Raw genomic sequence first — 14,894 nt, forward strand, 5'->3', positions numbered from 1 at the left:
CATTTCTTGGTGATTAGTAGGATTGTTAAAGAGGCATGCACTCCAAACTTCACACTCTTAAAGCTTATGACCTGCTTCGGCCTGGGATTATGAAAGGTTTGGGCCGAATATTGTGCTTGTGTTCAAAGTAGTTCACATCCTGTAAAAACAAAGGGTTAAAAAAGTCCCTCAGTAGAAGATTAAAATATATATTTTAGGTAAAATGAAATGAACAGTAATTATACAGAAAGGATTATTTACGACCAAATACTGACATGACTAGGAAGTGTGAAGATGGCACCAGAGTGATTTCTTCCCTTTAATCATCTATTTACTAAAGATTCGGGAACTGGTGGATTGGACTCCAGAACCTTGGAAACATGTTCTAGATGCTTGTCTTTAGAATAAAAATCTGCGCTCTCAGGAAAGTGAAAATAAAACAGCAAGAGCTGGACTTTTGAAAGGAAAAGAAGCTGTACTGTCACCATTAACATGGTGGCCAGAGACCAAGTCGGATACTTACTTTTGCGGTGAACTAGGAATGAGACCCCGCAGCTGTCCGTGAAGCGCATCTTGTATATTGCTAGTTGAATAGAGCCCAATGGGTGAGTTATAGGAAGCGCTCACTACCTGTCTTTTGTCATCAATGTTTGCTGCTGCAACAAAAGGCTGGGCCCTTCTGTTGTGCGCGGCACCAATGGGTTTGAACTCCTGTACAACGGCAGACAAAATACACAGAGCCACAGAATGCACCACACAGCCGTTAATGCGCAAACCAACAGCATCGCTCTTGTTAATCAAGGCTTCTTTACCCACTACAAGATTAATGGCCAGGTTAAAGGAGGACTACATTTGAGTGAACTTTACATGTGTCGTGTTCATCCACCGGATATTAAGGTGCAAAGGAACTGACCTTATTTAAAATATTATAAAATAATTCAAATACTGTACCTTTTGTCCACTCCCTACTGACTTCTACATCGAGAGTTTTAAAGAAATTCTTGTATGACTCATTTGAAAACAGAAGTTTTGTTTCAGAAATGAGATTTTTGGCATACAAAAATTATTCTACTTATTTTCTCAAGTAGATCACACATATGCTTTCTCTTCTATTAATATCTTAAAATTTCCCCAATTTTTAGGAAATGGGAGAATAAAACAAATGGAGTGAGCATTTATGAATAACTGTACTGAGTTATCTTAACTAATCCAAGTATTTTTCTTAATACCTACAACAAAACCCAAAATTCTTAATTGGCCTTAAGATATAATCTTAAATTTAGAAAAAATAATGAGTGAAAAGATGTTCCTTATGAAGCAGGAATAACATTTATAGACAGCCCTCCCTTTTTTTTGTGATGATTTAATATTGTCTGTTCATGCTTATTTTAGTCCTAGAAAGACTCAAGTCAGAATTCAGAGATGGCTAATGTATATGATTCACAGAAGGATTTTCACTTTATTGCTTGGAGAAAAGGAGCAAACTTCAGTTCTAAACTCTGAGTTTGAAACATGTCTGAATGATCAGAAACTCTGTATTATTATCTTTTAATGTAGGAGTCAAGTTTTCCAGTTTCTATACAGATTTGTAGTTTTGTAGAGGCATTGATTTTTTTTCTAAGCAATAGAAGAAAACCAAAAGGGAGTGCTAAAAATACACATGAGCTGATTCTTTTTCCAAATCTTTTCATTTGGCAGAATTTGTAAGATATATCTTTATCATATTTTCACTCACATTCACATCCACTTCCTTTACTTCTGTGCCCGTGCCACCAGTGTTTCCTGGGGATCTCAAATAGTGCAAATATTTATGACTATTTGAACTGTTAATGGAGACCATTCTTATTTTTTAAAAAAGATCTTGTAATATTCTTGTTTGTGTCATTTTTTAATGACACATTTTTAAATCTTCTTATCATTATAGATGAGTAAGTTGTGGGATGGTGATTTTTAGAAAAGAAATTGTATTCCTTTTTTAGGGGTGGAACCAGAGTTCCACAACACCTTCCTTTAGGAAGCTGCAGGATGTTTCATATTAGTTCTCCTGAGCACGCAATTGTCATACATACTGCCTATTCTCCTTTCTGGGCCTATTGGCAAAGCCCACTTAAAAAATAGGACAAAGCAAATGGGGTTCAGCTTTAAATACTAGCCCTACTGAATCTTTGACTCCAGCTGCCCCACATCTCATGCTACCTGAACACTTGTAATGTGGGAAAGAGGAGCTTTTCTCTCTTGTCAACCTTGGGCAACATATTTTAATAGCCTCCTGAACTTGAAAAGAAGATCTGAATTGAGTACAACAGCCAATGATTCTATAGTATGATTGAATTGATTAATGTCTCCTTGACTCAGTTTTTTAATCTCCAGAATAATGGCTCACTGCCTAGGACTTAGTTGGGTGACAGTATTATTGGTGATAATAGCAGAATGATTGCAAAACATGGCTTTACAAAAATGCTGAATCCCAGAACATGTGAAAATGTGGGTAGTAAAACATTTATATAGCAGTATAATCTGATTGTTTTGGAAGATTTAAAAATGAATTTGGATTGGCCGATTTATGATTAACCATTATGATGAGCCATTATTATGGCATGAAAAAAGTGAATGGGAAATAATTGTAAGTAATGACAATGGCCATGATTCAAGCTTTTGTTACTTTGGATGTGAAAGGAGACAGAAGGCTAATTGCTTAATTTACTTTTGGTGGATTATAAATCTCTCAGGTTAATTAAAAGAGTGACTCAGGCAGTACTGAAACACTCAAGCTTTGTGTAATTTAGCTTTTTTAAAAAAGATAAGTGTGATATGCCTTAAAGATCTTGGTATATAGAATTGAATTTACAAAAGTTATCTGTGTGATGGCTTTATGGGAGAAAAATCTCTGTCCTTATTTCTTCTTAGTCTTAAAATGATAAATAAACACGGATGGTCCTGTAAGCGAGGCATCTTCCCTGAAAGTATTTGTGCAATAATAATCGCTAGTATTACTTCCAAAAAGCAGCACATAAGTTAATCAGCTCCAAGCTTTTTCTTCACCATTTTCAGTTTTAGTTTTGTATTGCGAAGGTCACAAAAGTGTACTTTGTTAAAACAATAAAACCCTCTTTTTTTTTTTTTTTTTTTTTTTTACTCAGATCATAAAAGGAAGTGTTTCTAATAGAGGCTTCAAACATTTGTATTCAGGCTTCGCAAAGCATTAGTTTACAGGCTGCTGGAGTCATTCCAAAAAAAAAAAGCGCAATGAAGTGTATAAACTAAAGGTAAACAAAAATGTAAATATGGCACTGAGAGAGAAGGGTCTATCCTAGTCTTACATCATTGTTGATGGGCAAACAGAATCAAAAGACAAAACAAATTAGAAGTTCGCTATCCCACTTTTATTCCTTTTTATTTTTTTCCTGGAAAATCATTAGTAATGGAAAATACCAGCAACAAATTTATATAGCAGTTAATATAGTCCAGCTCTTGTGTTTATTCTATCCAGACAAAAGCATCCAAATCATCCCTTCTCTTAGGAATTCAATAAGTGATCATTGCAATTAATTAGATTTTTAAAGATCATTTTTAAGTGTTAGGAGCTCATATTAAGGAATAATATTTTGAGTAAAAGCTAAGTAACTTGACAGGGATCCACTGACTCTGGGAGAATGAAATTCTTGACAACAGTCTCCCAAGTCCTTGAAATTACCTCAGCAACGACACCATTCAAAGACAGTTCACCTTTCAGCTTCCTGGACAAAGATTCATTCTGAGCACTGAGGCAACCAACCCTAACAGAAACAACATGTTTGATGCATGTGTGATAATATACAGATCTATTTGTTTATAAGAAAAAATGGTGGCAAAATGAGGGAAACAAACTATATCAAGTGATCATATATTTGATCAAACCACCTTGAGTAAATGATTATATTTTATTGTGTTTGGGATTTATGAGAAATCCTCACCCCCCCTTCTCATGCTCAGCCCTAAAGTGAAAAATAGTCATTCTTATAATTATTTTTTCTTCAGTGATCTGTTTCAAGGTTTCCTCATATCTCATTGGGGCAGAGTTTGGGAAATTTTCTGAAAATTTGTTTTGTGTAAAATCATTGTAGCATAAAGTTATTTTATGAAAATACAACTTCAACCCATACCCACTTGACTTTGCCTGAAATGTCTTTATTATCAAATCTTTATTGAAAGAATGCAATCTTTTATATGAAGATGGAAACAGCTATTTTCTCATTTAGACAACAGCATTTTTATTTCTGAAAAGCACCTTTCCTGTCCTGTGGCAAATACATTATAATTTTGAATTGTTCAGCTAATATTAAACAAAGATGAGGGTAATGTTTTATTGGAAAATGTAAGCTTTGAAGAAGGACCAAGAACTCTTAACACATACCTTTAGTTTAAAGCAATGCTTCATATAGAAAAATGTACCCATCTGCTCATAGGCCATGTTCAGGATTGTATAGAAGGGATTTAGTGAATGGCAGGGGACTGATCTAAACAACATTTAAGGTTTCTTTTCAGCCTAAGATTCAAGTCTAAATTCATAAAACTAAAATTTAGCTATTTAATAATACATAAAAAAGAAAATATTAAATTTTTTAAATCAAAATCATTTATCACTATAATTGTGTAAGAAAAAAGTCCCCAAAGCCTGAACCTATTTCTAGGGGAATAAAAAAACCTAGAGATAAATACACTAACATTTTGTTATTTGTGGCTGAGCTTGGATGGTAGAATATAATGTTTTTTCCCAATGAATATATATTGCTTTTAAAATAAAAAACTGTATTTTAGTTCGATAGCAAAGGTCACATAACCTACAACAGAAGTTTAACTTGGGTTGAGAAATGAGAACTCAAATATTTTATCACTCAATGGCATTTTACTATTCATCTACGATAGCATTTTAAAGATTTAATGGCATTCGTTTTTCAGACTGACACACCTGGATTGTCCAGAAGGGATTGCTTTATTTGTAGAGTTTTCATTTGGGGAAAGAAAAGATATTTCTTTGCAAGACACCTCTTTGCATAGCTTTGTATTCCTTAAATAAAAGGAATACAAAGAATTACAGTTTAGTCTTTCTCCAGTCTTAGCCTAAAGGTCTTAAATTCTCTGTTTGATATTTATCACTGCATTTTGTTCTACTTTGTGCTATAGGATTTTTCAATAGGAGAGGTTAAGCTATGTTTTATAGGGAATGTCTGTCCTGAAGTGCCAAGTTATATGAACTAGTCTTGCAGAAATCTGGCCTGAGAATTCATAAGTATGAATATTTGGTCCTTTAGGGGAAGAACTGAAATGTTTCTTATCTCTGAGCCCTTCAAACACTGGCCTCTTGGAGAGGGTGCAAGTAAGAAATTAGTCATGACTCAAACTAATGGAATGTTCAAAGGCTCCATCTGACTGATTTCTGTAGCCCTTAACCTGTTCTTGACCTTTAAAAAAAAACCTTTCTCATTCTTTATCTTTTCCCCAATTGTAGTATCATAAATATCCATATATTGTCTTAACCCCAGAATGGAGGACACACACACTAATAAATGATTGACAAGAGGCCAGAATATTTAAAATTTGGATTATCTTTTCAAATTAATTCTTGGAATAACCATAGTCATACACTGATACTTAGAGATCTATAAAAGGGGCTTCTTCTAGAGAAAAGCTCAGACAACTACCTTGAAACTCCAGTTTGGGAGCGGTATTAGCAAAGCACAGGTTCCCATCATGCTCGAAGCTCACCCTGTGCTTAATCAAATACGCATTTGCTGAGTCACCCACATGCCAGAATGGGTGCTGCAACATGATCAGGGATCACTGGGGGTTTGGTTCTTTGGTCAAATATGTGTAGTTGGTTCCATATCTTAGCATCCCATGTCGTTGAAATCGGTTTTAAAAAATTAGAATAGACTTGTGGTTGCCCTGGGGGGAGGGGGAGGGAGTGGGAGGGATTGGAAGCTTGGGGTTAATGGATGCAAACTATTGCTCTTGGAGTGGATTAACAATGAGATCCTGCTGTGTAGCACTGAGAACTATGTCTAGTTACTTACATCGCAGTACGACAATGGGAGAAAAAATTATGTGTACATGTATGTGTAATTGGGTCCCCAGGCTGTACAGTGGGGAAAAATTTTTTTTAAAAAATTAGGAGAAATTTCGAATGGAAATGTGCAGAAGGGTGCAGTACAATTTTGGATGTGTACTCTATATGGAAGAAGGAAATTCAGAATTCTATCCAATTTGCACTAATGATAATAAGAGATTGGGGGGGGCAGTCAACACATGCCTGGATGTGAGTTTTTCCCATTTTTGTTTTTTAAAGAAAAGATTTCTTTTTCTCATGTGTTGCCTCTAAGTGATGAGTTAACGAGGGTTAGAGGAAGCAAGTGGGCTTGAGCATTATTACAAAGGGCTGTCTACAGGTGACAGCTCTGCCTGGAGAACTTTGTCCTTATTATTTTTTCCAACTGTTTCTTCTATCAGAGAAGACGCTGATTAGGGTTGTTATTCATCTACCCACTTGGGATGCTGGTAAGCCACTGTCAGCATGTAGCTCCTTTCTCACCATAATGATCACCTGTTTCATCCACTTTTATCTTTTACTCACCTACCCTGAAGAGTAGAACTCTTACCTGACCTAAATATCCCCCTCAACTTTGCTGTGCATGCAGCCCTGAGGGAGGTGCCAGAACACCAGTCTGGTTCCCAGGATTGCAATGATAGAATCAAGTTTATCTTTAGGGCCTCCAGTTCCTTTCATTCATTCATCAGCTATTTAGTGAGCATCTGTTCTGTGCTATGCCTGGGAGATTCAGAGTGAGGACAACAGACACACTGGTTCTGCCTTCATAAATATTCCGTATCCTGTTCACTCCCTTTGGGGTCTGTTCTTTCCTTCTTTTGCTCTTTGTGATGTTTAGCCTCTTCCTTCCCTCCAATCAAAAATCTAGGACAAGAGTCTGATAACGCATTCCCTTTAAAAGTTAAACTACTTAGGATGTTTCTTCTCTGGTGGTGGGGAGGGTTGTATTTAAACTGAAATATAAAATTTTAATCCGACTTATAATGACCCTTGGATAGTAATGAGGAAGACATTTCTGGTTTCCGGGAAGCTCTGTCACATAGGCAGCCTCCTTTCTCACTGTTAAGAAAGGCCAGGAAGCCTTCTGATTACAGCCTGGTTGGAGGGGATGCCATACCTAATAATAATGAGCACCCATTTAATTGAGTATCTCTCTGAGCAATTCAATGTGCCAAGTCCTTTTCTACATTATTTGAAGTCTTCAGAAACCCTATGAGACACATGTATAAATGTATTCTATATATTTTACCAAGAAGAAAATGAATGGAGGCTTATGGAGACAAGTGGAAAACTTGGACAAATTCAGGAGTTGATGATCCTGAAAGGGGAAACCTTGCCAAAGCATAAATTATGAATGTTTTCAGTTTGTTTTCTTTAAATATATATAGAAAAACCATTATTTTTAGGACTATATAATCAGTTTAGTAAGGATATTTATTTGAAAAGGTATATTCAATTTACATATCGCTGTCTCTCTAAACTTGGGGAGCTTCTGACCAAGTAGAGTTTCTAAACTCCTTTTCTTGGTTAGATTTTCCATACAGCACAACAGAGGATTGGTTTAATTTCAGTTTTTTTGGAGCTTTGGAAAGTAGACATAGTCAGATAAGCATCAGGTTATTGAATTAATTTAGCTCATTAGATAGAGCTCCCTCAAGGAAAAATCCGTGAGGATTTTTTGTAATTTTGTAATCTTTTGTAATTCAGTTGCACAGTCATGATTACATAATGCAAAACTCTTTTTCCTATTGTAAACTTAACCATAGAATGCCAGAACTGATAATTAAAGAAGGATGTAACATAAGAGCTGGGTGAAGACCTTGAGGAATTGAAGTTCACAATAACTATTAGATTAGAGACATCTGTTTCAATGGTTGACCCTATTTTTGTTTTGCTTTGTGTTAATATATTAAATTCTTGGATTACTTCATGGTCATTTGGCAGACATCCATCATAAAAAATGAAAAAATAAGTGGACCATACATAGATAGAGCCAACTTTTTCCTGATGAGAACATATTTGTCTTTTAACAAGATATTTGCCTAGGCATATTGCTCTTTTTTTTCTGATATAAGAAGGTATGGATAATATGAATTCATCTCAGAGAATAAAGACCACTGCTTTATCAGGTGGCTTATTCCAACTTTTTATATTTGCCACTTTTATCTCTTGGAAGGCATCTACTTAATTTAAAAGGAAACATAATGTGAACTTCACTTACTCCAAAATTCATACCTGTGGTTCTGATTCTAAGTTGATTTTGAAAGGATGAGCCTTCCCATCTTCAGTTACCTGTGGAGACCATAAGCGAGTTTCCGCCCTGTAAATAAAATAAAGTTTGTAAACCCTAAATTCGAATGGTTCTCTAGTGTTAGTATACTTTAATTTCCTAAATTTGTGAAAATACTATCAACCCCTCACAATTTAAGCAGAAGCAATATTCCTTGCTCATTATCCTGCACTCTCTTATTGAATCAGTATTACGTTTTTAGTGTACTTTGGAGAAGACTTGAATAGATCAAGATTGCCTTGAGCATTTCTATGGACTGAATGTTTGTGTCCTCCTCCTGCCACCCAGTTTTTTTTTTTTAATGATTTTTATTTTTTCCATTATAGCTGGTTTACAGTGTTCTGTCACCCAAATTGCTATGTTGACATCCTGATCCCCTGTGTGATGACATTTGGAGGTGGGGTCTTTGGGAGGTACTTAGGATTAGATTAGCTCATGAGTGTAGGGCCCTCATAGTGGGATTATGCCCTTAGGAAAACAAGAGGTGTGAGATTCTCTCTCTCTCTTTCCCCCTCACTCTTTCTCTTTCTCACTCTCTCTATGCACACACCAGGAAGGACTCTGTAAGGACAGGGCCAGGAACAGGGCTCTCAACGACACTGGCACCTTGACCTTGGATTTCCAGCCTCTATAACTGTGAGAAATAAATGCTTTTTGTTTAAGCCACCCAGTCTATAGTATTCAGTTATAGCAACCTGAACTGACTAAGGCAAGGACGTTGTACAGTTTCTGGAGAAAGTAGGTCTCCAGTGCATGTGCGAAGCAGTACAGGAGAGGAAGGTTCTTGAGGCACACCCTGCAGATGACCAGAGGGCAACCCTAGGTCTCCTCAACTTCCTTCCTGTCCTATCCAGGGCACCACAGGAGGCAGTGAGTGATTTGACAGGTGGATTTGTTGGCATCAAGGAGATATGCTTGTTCAACCCTTCTCATGTACCTCCTTGGGAGCATGTGGCTCCTAAGAAACTATGTGCTTGGCAGGAACACAGGTTAGACATAGATAGGGAAAGAGTCAATTTCACCCCATGATTAGCTGATTGATTGTGCCTTCTGTACCATGGCAGGAAAACAGTGAATACTACAGCAGCCGGGTAAACACACACCTTAACAACCACTATAACAATCACTATTTTCACAATTCCATTTCAGATCACGGAAATGGCAATAGATCAAGTTCAATGTCCTAATATTGTTTTTGGTCAGAAATGTCTCATTGACTAACAACTCATATGGACATGCATTCTTATGCCTTGTAAGATTCTTCTGGGCTGAATTCACTACATAAGAGCCAATGGCATACAGGATGTTAACCAGTTTTTAACATGGTCACATTTTGATGAGCATGGGATTCTTTTAGGAGCATCTCTAAATTCCATTCCATTCTCTGCCATGTTTAGAATAGCAGTATAACTAGACATGCTGCTCAGTGCTTATGAGGCCAATACCTTTAGTGGTTCTATTTTCATAGATAACTAACTGGGTTAGGAAAAAATTCTTCCAGCTACTTTCATTATTTTGACTTTCCAGAGACTTCTCTTTAGAAATCATTTTTTTAACAGCTACTAGATTGACTGGGCTTAGTGAACAACAGACCAGAGTGGCTGATAAAAAGCCAGTCAAAATTCTGGAACTTGTGATTGACCGCCTCACTGGGAAGATGGGATCATTTATGGTTCTGGTTCAGGTTCTTCTGCAAAACAGATAAAATTTTAGCACCATTAATGAAAGAGTACCTGTCAATTTTGAGACACAGCTGGTGTGCTGCTGCTTTAATCCTGTCCTGTGCATCAGCATGAGTCATGGACTCCGTCCCGTAGCCATCAATGGCCAGGATGACATCTCCAGGACACAGGTTGGCAGCTGCTGCCTTGCTTCCTGGAGTGATCTGGAAGAAATCATCACATTTTTTAAAACAACATCCTACATTATCTTGTCTTGTTCTCTTTTAAAACATCTTCTGCAACTCTCTGTTTGAATCATTTTCTTTGCTTTAAACAAACTAATTTGATTTTTATAGGGTTTTTTGTTGTTGTTGCCCAGAATTCTCCATTGGGAATATACCACCTTTGGGGAGTTTTAATATTTGAACTGAAACTGATTTAGCATTCCTGTAATGCTCCTAGAATGTAGAAATCTGGAAAGATAGTCACTCTTGTATTAAAAAGAAGAAGCCAGATAATATGCAAAATTATAACTTATTGTGGACTCTTCAGAGAGCTGAAGTTGCAGGGCAACCAACTGGCTTGGGATCTAAGAAATGAGAGGAACCTCCAAGGAAAGACAAGATATAAGCATGGGCTCACCTGTATCAGAGCATAGAGGAATATGGGGCCACTATACTACTGTTAAGAATTCAGCTTAAACTATGAACACATTGCTAAAGGCTGAGTATGAGATAAGCGCTGAAAGTCTGGAACCCCAGGGAACCTCAGGCACAAGGAAAGTTTGTATCTATGCAGTCTCTTCTCCATAACTGAAGAATAGATGGAACAAATATAAAACAACTAACAAGGAGTTCCTGTCATGGCTCAGTGGTTAATGAATCTGACTAGGAACCATGATGTTGTGGGTTTGATCCCTGGCGTTGCTCAGTGGGTTAAGCATCTGCTGTTGCCATGAGCTGTGGTGTAGGCTGCAGATGCGACTTGGATCCTGCATTGCTGTGGCTGTGGCATTGGCTGGCGGCTACAGCTCCAATTAGACCCCTAGCCTCCATATGCCGAGGGAGCGGCCCAAGAAAATGGCAAAAAGACAATAAAATAAAATAAAACAACTAACAAGATGATATCTTTTAACTAAACCGTACCAGTCATTACATTATACATAAATGGCCTAAAAACACATCACAGCCTGTGTTTTTAGCAGAGAATGTCAGACTAGATTTAAAAAAACAAAGAGCAAGGTCTAATTTTGTGCTGTCTATAAGAAACCATATGGTTTTCTTTTTTGTGGGGGAAGGGCACGGGGAATGATATGGGGAAAATACGGTTGTTAAATGTTTAGAAAATAGCAAATCTGTAAGTATTATTTCAGATATTTCAAATTACTTCAATAAATGTCAAGTATACAGTTAAAGGCAGTGATTCTTTCAATTGCTCTACCTGCTCCCAATTTTTCTGGGTAAACCTCAACTATTTACAGCTGCCCAATAGTTCCTATCTGGTTTTACTCTGCCTGCTTCTCTAATGTCATCTCACACCACTCCCTGCTCCCTCTCATCCAAGGCTCCAAGGCTTGTTCAGTTTCCTTACAGTTCCTCAAAGAGGCTAAGCTTGCATCCACTTCTGGGCTTTGCAGACCCTATTACTTGTGCCTGAAATGCTCCCCCCACTCTTTACCTGGTTGCTCTTTCTCATCCTTTAGGTCTAGAATTAAATGTCATGCTCTCAGAGAGACTGCCCCACATGTCTGACATAGCTTCTGCAGCCCTCTCCCATCATTCTCCACTGTTACACACTGTTCTTTTCCTTTATGAAGACAATCTGTACGTTTGTTTACTTACTTGTGTATTGTCTGTCTTCCCAACTGGAAGTTCTAGAGAATATCTGTAATACGTGTATACTCCTAATGCTTCATGGTGCGTACTCAGTGTTTGGAAATAATGAATAATTACTTGAAAAAATGAATGAAAAAGACAGTTAACTCAGAGCATGTGAAATAAAAAGAACTAGTCCTTATATACCCAAAGATTATGGCTATTGATGTCAACTTCTCCTTGTGTGTTTTGCAAGTTCCCACTATTTAGAACAGAATAATATGTAGGACTTGACTGAAAAACCTCAAGCTGCTCCAGGAATAAACTAGATCATTCCTGATGTTTAACTTGAGGATTAGTCATTAATTCATGTTTTTTGGTCTATTTATTTAACTTGTTGATTTGATTTAACTTTATGGCTCTGAGATCTAAAGATTCATCTAAATGAATAAAATTGCTAAAATAAATTGTCATGTATCCTAGATCTTCACTCTCATCACAAAAATGTTTATTGTACTCACTGCATGTCTCTGATCATCTCACTGTAGCAATCATGATCATTTTCCAGTAGGGACAGTTGGTGGAAAGTGGATGAGGACAATTGAGGATTATTACAGCTTTGGGGAGGCATTTCATAGCTGCTTTTCCATTTAGAAATTCTCCCAGACTAAGAACTGTTAGAAGAACAAAAGTTTCCATCCCTGATGTGACTTGTAGAGATAAAAATAACCTCAAACTTTTAATTTTCTCTAGGTTGGCTTGTCAAAATCAGTACAATCTATTTTTAAACTTCTGGACCAGGATGCTTTTATGGGGGGTGAAGGGGGGTTTAAAACATGAGAAAGCATGGCTCAGCGTGTTTGCATTTAAGGCCTCACCTAGCTTTTCTAACGTAACCTGAAATATATAAACCAAACCTGAAATTTGGTTTATATAGAACACTTGATCATGGTATAGAAAAACCAAAATTATTTCTGAGCTCTGGTTTGGATGAGTGGAAGGTAGGGTTCTGTGTGTATCTGTCTATATAAATTTTAAACAGAGACATCTGGTATGCTGAACTTAGATACTATTACTAAATTTTATTAATAGCATTAATATGGAAGTTAACACTACCTTACATTTACCCAAAATATTACATTTGCAAAGCTCTTTCTGATACTTTGACCCTTACAATAACTCTAAGACAGGCTGAACAAAGAAGGCTGCCTCTCTTTTTCAGAGGAGATGAAGTGACTAAGGAGCCTATGGCTTCTCACTAAGGTGGGAGCAGCTGTACCACTATGTCACCAATGGTTTCATTAATCAAATAGGAAACTAGTGGTTGATAGTGATGCCAGGACCAACTTCTGACTTTGCATTCAACCTGGTAACTGAGGTCCTGGGACCTCCAAGGTGGGAGCTGATAAGAAAGAAAAACACACGTAGAGAAAGGGATGGAGACAAGGACGTGATCCTTCACTTCCTTGGTCTCAAGTTCAGTGAGGCTCATGATCAGCAAAAGACCACTAACTTGACTTGTTTTAAGTAAGTTAAACTATCTCTTTAATCATAAGAATATATTATTTCCCTGCATGATTTAATATTGTTACTTTATTATAGTATTAGTTCGCTTTTTATTTTTATTACTTTATATTATTGCTCGCAGTTTATTTTTAACGTTTTCCCAAATTAGGAGACGAGAGAGCTAAAATGAGCCAAAGAATTGTTCAATAGGTTTTTTATTATTCTGTTTCATCAAGGTCTCAAATGTCAAAAGCATTTGAGAGATCATTGAAAATAGTACTGTTGGCAATCACTTAGCACATGTTTTCAAACTTGTCTGATTAGAACAATCACCGAGGGTCTTTGTTTACCATAAAGATTCCAGTCCCATTGTAGATGCCTGGAATCATGAATCAGAAGTGCTAGCAGAGGGACTAGGGAATGTGTGTGTTTAACAAGCCCCTCAGATGATTTCCATTATTCACAGCAACCTATTACTTGGGTCCGTTTGGGAAAAAAAAAAAAAACTTATTCAAATCTTGGGTGAAGCATCTATCATGTCCTATTAACTGTGGGAGACATGAGGGAAGTCCAAGATATGGATGGCCCTGATGGGATTTGTGTTAAGAGTAAAAGTGATTGAAATAGTTATGGAACAAGACAAGTATATACTGAAGGGCTGTACTGTGGGGCATGGATCTAAATGGTGAGAAATCCTAGTGTTCAGTTGTTCCCCATTACCTACAAATAAATTCCAGTGCCTCACCGGACACTGAAAGCCCTCCAGCACCTGGCTTCAATTTACATATCTAAAGCCATACCGTATACCTGTTCACCGAGTAGCTCTGTAAGTAGCACCTGGGCATGGGTATTTTCAAAAGTTACCTGGACAAGTCTAATATGCAGCCTCGGTTGAGAACTATAATGATATTTTTATACTATGGTACTAGTACACTTTAAGATGAAAAAACTGATGCTCGGAAGGTATAGGAAACTTGCTTAGGGTCACACGTCCTGTGAAAATTTGAAATTCTTCATGGTCTGTGTAGAACTACAGCTCAAGCTCTTCCACTATCCCACAATGCTACCCTTGCAGGTGATCTCTCCTCCCACTCCTCCTAACTGTTTGGCCATACTTTTTTCATGGAATCCTGAACAAGTTTGTATCATGGTATTTTGTTTACATGTCTCTTCTACTGATACAGAAACTTCTCAGGGTGTAGAAGCCCATTAAGTTATAAAAGTATCCGTCACCATGCCTTTGACATGCAGTACATTCTGCACTTAATACCTACTGGTGGGAGGTATAAATATTAGGAACAGATGAACCAGTGCTTCCATGAAGACAGGTCTTTGTTAGAACAAAATTAAGTAAATAGTTACCCTCTGAATTCACAGGTTCCATATCCAGGATTCAACCAACTGAAGTTTGAAAATATTTGAAAAAAAATTCCATAAATTTCCGAAAAGCAAAACTTGAATTTTCCACATGTTGGCAACTATTTACATAACATTTACATTATCTTATGGTACTATAAGTAATCCAGAGATGATTGAAAGTACATAGGAGGATATTTAGG

At 37.0% G+C, this 14,894-nt stretch overlaps 2 protein-coding genes across 11 annotated transcripts in view; one reads left to right on the forward strand and one right to left on the reverse strand.

Moving 5' to 3' along the window:
* Nucleotides 1-14,894, forward strand: part of CFAP96 (cilia and flagella associated protein 96) — a 487,170-nt gene that overhangs the window by 56,616 nt on the left and 415,660 nt on the right. The window lies entirely within an intron of this gene.
* The window catches only part of PDLIM3 (PDZ and LIM domain 3), a 30,376-nt gene that overhangs the window by 11,057 nt on the left and 4,425 nt on the right, over nucleotides 1-14,894 (reverse strand). For 2 of the 4 annotated variants that reach the window (XM_005671717.4, NM_001001637.1), the window contains 3 exon segments: nucleotides 10,088-10,239; nucleotides 8,300-8,384; nucleotides 72-139 (listed from right to left, as the gene is read on the reverse strand). In XM_005671717.4, the coding sequence (XP_005671774.1) occupies nucleotides 72-139; nucleotides 8,300-8,384; nucleotides 10,088-10,239 (305 nt within the window). 4 annotated transcript variants of the gene reach the window in all.

The sequence above is a fragment of the Sus scrofa genome, chromosome 15, assembly GCF_054392235.1.
Source record: "Sus scrofa isolate SSC_HxYL_T2T_F1_AM1 chromosome 15, Sscrofa_HxYL_maternal_Yorkshire_Landrace_v2.0, whole genome shotgun sequence".
NCBI lineage: Eukaryota > Metazoa > Chordata > Mammalia > Artiodactyla > Suidae > Sus > Sus scrofa.